We start from the raw sequence: 6,676 nt of genomic DNA on the forward strand, positions 1-6,676 counted from the left end.
GGAAGTTAAGTTTCGAAATGTTTAAATGATTGTTAAAATTATTGAAATGTATAAAACTGAAAATCATAAATAATTTTTTTATTTAAAAAAACCAAATATGCAAATTGTATTTTGAGGCTCTTGTCTTAACTTGTCTGCAGGAAAGCTGGTGTATATTCCCACTTATTGTGCTCGATTAAATTTAGTCTTCCTTTATCTTAGATAAATTTAAGAACAAGATCTTTACATGGCGCTTAGCGTCCAGTTCATAGAACATAACACAATACCCATATTTAAGATTACCCCTGCTCCCCAACCCTTCAAGGTTGGCTGTTGCTTCCGGAAACTGCCTTTCTGCTCTTCTGCTTGGGTCCTCCTCATGGGATTTCCATAGATATCAGGTTGGCCACTGTGAGAACATGACATTAGGCTATATGAGCCATTGGCCTGATCCAAAGGCTCTTCTTATGGTCTTTGTTGTGGTTTTATGCTCTCTATTTACTGCTGAATCAGAGCAAGCATCCATTGGGCTTTATCCACATTGACTTTTGCTCTGATGTAGCACTAAAGGGTGAGTTTCTGGAGGGAAGTGCCAGGGCAAAGGAGAAACCGCTTCAACCCATGCCTAGAAAGGATGGTGTTTCCATGGGTGGCGTTCGCCCATTCTTTTGGAAATGTCTGTACAGGGGGAGAGAAAGAGTTAATAGGTAAAGTAAAGGTAAAGGTACCCCTGACCATTAGGTCCAGTCGTGACCGACTCTGGGGTTGCGGCATTCATCTCACTCTATGGGCCGAGGGAGCCGCCGTTTGTCCGCAGACAGCTTCTGGGTCACGTGGCCAGCAAGACTAAGCCACTTCTGGCGAACCAGAGCAGCACACGGAAATGCCGTTTACCTTCCCACCGGAACGGTACCTATTTATCTACTTGCACTTTGACGTGCTTTCGAACTGCTAGGTTGGCAGGAGCAGGGACCAAGCAACAGGAGCTCACCCCATCGCGGGGATTCGAACCGCCGACCTTCTGATCAGCAAGTCCTAGGCTCTGTGGTTTAACCCACAGCGCCACCCGCGCCCCTCAGTTAATAGGTAGACTAATAGAAAAGCCAGAGGCGGATCCTACCTGTTTTTAAAAGGGCTTAGCCAGAGGTTTAGACAGTTGGGAAGGAGCGGTTGGGAAAGCAGTTGGCAGACAGTTGGAAATAGAGAGACAGTTAGTGCAGTTGGTTCTTGTGTGAGGGGAGGTAGAAGAGTTAGAGACAGGATAAAATAAGACTAGGAGGGTAAAAGGGTTAACAGTGTTTCGAATGCAATTAAAGTTTATTTTGTGCTTGCAATAAACTACAATCTTCGTGGTTAACTTGAGAACTGACTGAGACTAAGTGATTTACCGGGGAGGACCTGGTTGGTGGCAGCGGATTAGTGGTGTACGGGTCAATAGTCCGTGAGCCGACTGTTGGGAAATTCAAGCCCTTCTCTTGAGAAGCTGGCAGCAGTCCCAGGCACCCGGCTTGATTCCCTGTTGACCTCCCTGGCTGCATTCCCCAGCAGGCGCAGGCAAGGTCTCGATCGGCGATTCTTCTCAAACGTGAGAAGAACACACCCCTCTTTCCTGCCCCCCCAGGCAGGGGAAAGAGATAGACAGAAACGTATTTACATGCTTTTATTTCTGTCTTTGCAGCGTTACAAAAAACATGACTGCTCTCTCCATACACCAGCAGTGTTGTGACAAACACTTCCTGTACATCCCGGACAGGAATAAACGGAAGAGCTCATATTTCACTCTGAGCTAATTCCGGTGCTTCGCACTGTGAAATGACTGTCCCTCTTTTTCTCACGAGCAGTCCCAACATTCCCATCATGTTTACATTTCAAGCTAGCACTTTGCAGCAGCATTGCATTCATATCGTAACAGGGGGCTCCGTACGAACGCCACACCATGAAATATGGTCTCAGCTTCCTAAACACTTTTCAGGCAGTATGTGAAAAGTTCCACTGTAGATAGGACAATGACACTATATAGAACATATCTGGAGTCCTGCCATTAAAACTTGAAAGGGTAATGATAATACAATGACTTTCTTTCAAGATAACTGAGGTGTGGGGTTGCACCAGAAACAATCATCATGGAAATATATACCCATAAATGCTAATAAAGTTTTAGTCCCTGTATTTACAGCAAGTCATCTACGATTATGATTGCTGTGTTTTTAATTGTGTTTACTGATAGAAAACATAGGTGCATAGCTAATTATTCTTATTGTTTTGCAATTTCCAATGTAGCCTTATGAGGCTTTGCCCTCGGGTGGGAAAAAGTATTGCACCAGGAAGAGGGAAATCATAGAATCATAGAGTTGGAAGAGACCACAAGGGCCATCGAGTCCAACCCCCTGCCAAGCAGGAAACACCATCAGAGCACTCCTGACATATGGTTGTCAACCCTCTGCTTAAAGACCTCCAAAGAAGGAGACTCCACCACACTCCTTGGCAGCAAATTCCACTGTCAAACAGCTCTCACTGTCAGGAAGTTCTTCCTAATGTTTAGGTGGAATCTTCTTGTAGTTTGGATCCATTGCTCCGTGTCCGCTTCTCTGGAGCAGCAGAAAACAACCTTTCTCCCTCCTCTATATGACATCCTTTTATATATTTGAACATGGGTATCATATCACCCCTTAACCTCCTCTTCTCCAGGCTAAATATGCCCAGCTTCCTTAGCCGTTCCTCATAAGGCATCGTTTCCAGGCCTTTGACCATTTTGGTTGCCCTCCTCTGGACACGTTCCAGTTTGTCAGTGTCCTTCTTGAACTGTGGTGCCCAGAACTGGACACAGTACTCCAGGTGAGGTCTGACCAGAGCAGAATACAGTGGCACTATTACTTCCCTTGATCTAGATGCTATACTCCTATTGATGCAGCCCACAATTGCATTGGCTTTTTTAGCTGCCGCGTCACACTGTTGGCTCATGTCAAGTTTGTGGTCAACCAAGACTCCTAGATCCTTTTCACATGTACTGCTCTCAAGCCAGGTGTCACCCATCTTGTATTTATGCCTCTCATTTTTTTTGCCCAAGTGCAATACTTTACATTTCTCCCTGTTAAAATTCATCTTGTTTGTTTTGGCCCAGTTCTCTAATCTGTCAAGGTCGTTTTGAAGTGTGATCCTGTCCTCTGGGGTGTTAGCCACCCCTCCCAGTTTGGTGTCATCTGCAAATTTGATCAGGATGCCCTTGAGTCCATCATCCAAGTCGTTGATAAAGATGTTGAATAAGACCGGGCCCAAGACAGAACCCTGTGGCACCCCACTAGTCACTCTTCTCCAGGAAATGGGAGTCAACAGACACTCAAGGAATAGTTTTGGAGAAAAAGCTTTATTTCTACCATCCATGAACTGGTAGAAGGAGCAAGTGTGATAACTCACAAACAAGCACGGGTTCACAGTCATTTGCACAGAGCATATATTCCCCTTCCAGTTCCCTCCCCTTTCTCCTCCTCTTCAAGAGTCCTGCCCCATGTTGGGTTTCCTGAGCATGAACAGAAAGCTCCTGTCTTGGGACTCTTTTTGGACTCTTGGCACCCTTCCCAGGAAAGGGGGATGAGAAGCCTTGCGTTCAGCATGTTCAAGATGTTACAACCGAATGAGATAAGATTCAGTTCCCAGGCCTGCTTGGCACTGACAGAGTCTATTCATTAGCCTTTTTGAAGCTGTCTTGTACTGATAAAAGTAACATTTTGCCTCTGCACAGCATCTTGTGAGAAAAGCAGAGGAAAGCTTTAGCTGTCGATTTTTAGAAGAGAGAAATGGAATTTCGGACAGTTTTGAGGCCTGGGGTGATTTCACAGACAGGATTTGGGTATCCTGTCCTTTCATCAAAACTCCAAATATCAACATGATCCAGAAGGGCTCTTCCAATATTTTTACGGAAGTACCTTCAGTTTCCTGAACAGTTTCCCTAATGCTGCTAGTACATCCCGATTTCTCAGGCTGTATATAAAAGGATTCACAGTCGAGGTGACAATTGTGCACAATGCACCAAAAATCTGGTTCCTCTCTGCTGAGTAGGAGGAGGCTGGCCTTAGGTGCCGCAAGATGGCCGACCCATAGAAGATGGCTACCACACACAAGTGTGACGAACAGGTGCCCAGTGCTTTGTGGCTTCTTTCCGCTGAACGCTTAGCCCTCAGAATCTGCAGAAGGATGGATACGTAGGAGGCCACAATGATGGAGAAGGGGAACAGAAGCAATAAATGGCTACCAATTAATAATGACACTGTTTCAAAGATGGATGTATCTGAACAGGACAACTTTATCAGGACGTGGAACTCACAGAAAAAATGGTTTATCACGTTTGATCCACAGTATGAAAGAGTTAGTAAATAAATCGCTTTCATCAATGCATAATGGAAAGATGAAATCCACACACTGGCTGACATGACTAAACATAATTTTCTTCTCATGAGAACTGCATATTGCAGAGGGCGGCAAATGGCCACATACCTGTCATATGACATGACAGCCAACAGGAGGGACTCTGCTCCTCCTATGTTCAGAACAAGGAAAATCTGGGCCACACATCCAACAAGAGAAATTGTTTTGGACTCTGTTACAAAAGCCATTGCTGTTCTGGGAACAATGACAAGGACTTGGCACATATCCATGAAGGACAACTGACTGAGGAAAAAATACATTGGAGTCTGAAGACTTGAGTCCACCTGGATCACAGCTAGGAGGAGACTATTTCCTAGCAAAGCAACCATGGACATTGATAGGAAGACAGCAAACGAAATCGTTGATAGCTTTGTTTGGCTTAGAATGCCCAGGAGAAGAAACTCTGTCTGTGATGTTCCATTTCCATGTCCCATTTCTCGTTTCGTCTGACCTCCTGAGATCTGAAAATGCAAGGAGACAATTGGAAGAGAAACAAAGCCACAAAATGCTAGACATTTCTACACATTCTTTTCTTTTATCAAATGGCTAAATTCACTGAGCATCAACAAATGGACAGCTTCTCCTCCACCACCCCAATAAAACCCCAACTGAATTATTTTTTAAAAAACATAATTGAATGAAATTTATGTAGGAAATATCTTTGCTAATTGCAGTTACCTTTATAGAAAAAGTATGCACTCAGAGAAGGCCCACTTAAGGTCCATTGATTTCAGAGGATTGTAGCCAATGAGGTTGTCCTGTTTGTGCAAGGAGTTCCACCTGTGCAACAGGATTTGTTCTCCCTCTCTCCTCATTGTGTTCTGTTCTGGATTCCCTACCCGACCTTCTGGAATAGATTTGGGAGGGCATGCAGAGAGGAAGTCTTGTGCTGGCAAAAGTCTGGAATACAGTGGTACCTCAGGTTAAGTACTTAATTCATTCCAGAGGTCCGTTCTTAACCTGAAACTGTTCTTAACCTGAAGCACCACTTTAGCTAATGGGGCCTCCTGCTGCCACCGCGCCGCCGGAGCACGATTTCTGTTCTCATCCTGAAGCAAAGTTCTTAACCTGAAGCACTATTTCTGGGTTAGCGGAGTCTGTAACCTGAAGCGTATGTAACCTGAAGCGTACGTAACCTGAGGTACCACTGTAAGAATGCCATTTCAAGGAGATATTACCCAAGTCAGATTTTGTTGAACCAATATACAAACTGAGTTACCTTTCAAAATGCAAACTTCTCCAAATTTGGGGCTATTGTTCCTCAGCCAACCAAGACGCACACAAAAATGTGCATATTATGGGAAGCTGACCCACTCGCCACAATTATTGGCAGGTGGTGTTGCTCCTTTGCCTTGCAGCTGGCAACCCCTGCTCGCTTGTCAGAAGCAGCCAATGAGCAAGCAGGCAGTGACAGCTTCTCCCCCTCCTCACCTCAGTTGTAGTTTGGGTAGTCATTTCTTCTGGGGTGGCAGAGGAAGAGGAAAGCGAGCAAGCAGTTTGCAGATATGAACAGGAGGCGTCAATAGCCCCTGCTGCTGGGATGAGGGCCCTTGGCCCAACCCAGTCAACCCTCAACACCAGCCTTGCCTTGACCAAAACCATCAGGAGGCTGCTTGCTTGTTCCACATTTCACAGTCAGCTCAGTTTTATCTCCTGGTACGAAACTCAAAGGAAAAGCTCCTTCACGATTTATATGGGTAGATAAAGGAAGAATACTTGAATAACTGGGGACATGCTATAGTTAAACAAAAGTCTAAGCTGGAATTAAAACAGGCACAGATAGTGAAAATTCAGAAAGATGGGGAATGAATAGAAATTAGGGGAAAGTATGTTATTGTGGGAGGCAGGTGGTGCTGTGGGTTAAACCACAGAGCCTAGGGCTTGCCGATCAAAAGGACGTGGTTTGAATCCCCACGACGGGGTGAGCTCCCGTTGCTCGGTCCCTGCTCCTACCAACCTAGCAGTTCGAAAGCACGTCAAGAGTGCAAGTAGATAAATAGGTACTGCTCCAGCAGGAAGGTAAATGGCGTTTCCGTGCGCTGCTCTGGTTCGCCAGAAGCGGCTTAGTCATGCTGGCCCCATGACCTGGAAGCTGTATGCCGGCTCCCTCGGCCAAAAAAGCAAAAATGGTCAGGGGTCCCTTTACCTTTACCTTTACCTATGTTATTGTGAGCAGCAAAGGAAGGAGAGAAAAGAAACACCAGGAAGAGGGTGGGAAGCCAACATTTGAATTTGTTTTAAATTTGAATTAATTTGCTGTTAATTTGTTGTTTTT

At 45.1% G+C, this 6,676-nt stretch overlaps 3 protein-coding genes and 1 long non-coding RNA gene across 4 annotated transcripts in view; 1 reads left to right on the top strand and 3 right to left on the bottom strand.

Moving 5' to 3' along the window:
- The window catches only part of LOC310757281 (galectin-1-like), a 36,540-nt gene extending 36,152 nt beyond the window's left edge, over positions 1 to 388 (bottom strand). The window contains exon 1 of the mRNA XM_083602586.1: positions 283 to 388. Coding sequence (XP_083458712.1) covers positions 283 to 360 — 78 coding nt within the window. The 5' untranslated portion in view covers positions 361 to 388. The remainder of the gene's footprint in view (positions 1 to 282) is intronic.
- Positions 1 to 431, bottom strand: part of LOC310757133 (olfactory receptor 2D3-like) — a 181,528-nt gene extending 181,097 nt beyond the window's left edge. Inside the window, exon 1 of the mRNA XM_083602330.1 lies at positions 297 to 431. The gene's annotated coding sequence lies outside the window, so the exon portion shown is untranslated. The remainder of the gene's footprint in view (positions 1 to 296) is intronic.
- LOC310758203 (olfactory receptor 2V1-like) overlaps positions 1 to 6,259 on the bottom strand; it is a gene marked incomplete at its 3' end in the record, with an annotated part of 192,923 nt that extends 186,664 nt beyond the window's left edge. Inside the window, exons 1-2 of the mRNA XM_083604131.1 lie at positions 5,833 to 6,259; positions 4,471 to 4,862 (exon numbers count right to left, since the gene is read on the bottom strand). Of these exons, the coding sequence (XP_083460257.1) occupies positions 4,471 to 4,862; positions 5,833 to 6,003 (563 nt within the window). The 5' untranslated portion in view covers positions 6,004 to 6,259. The remainder of the gene's footprint in view (positions 1 to 4,470; positions 4,863 to 5,832) is intronic.
- LOC310757431 lies at positions 562 to 3,289 on the top strand. The gene is made up of 3 exons (XR_014545201.1): positions 562 to 686; positions 1,066 to 1,267; positions 2,304 to 3,289. It is a non-coding gene; the product is annotated as an uncharacterized lncRNA (long non-coding RNA).
- Positions 6,260 to 6,676: the final 417 nt, after the last annotated feature.

This window comes from Podarcis filfolensis, assembly GCF_964270895.1.
Source record: "Podarcis filfolensis genome assembly, chromosome: 2".
Lineage (NCBI taxonomy): Eukaryota > Metazoa > Chordata > Lepidosauria > Squamata > Lacertidae > Podarcis > Podarcis filfolensis.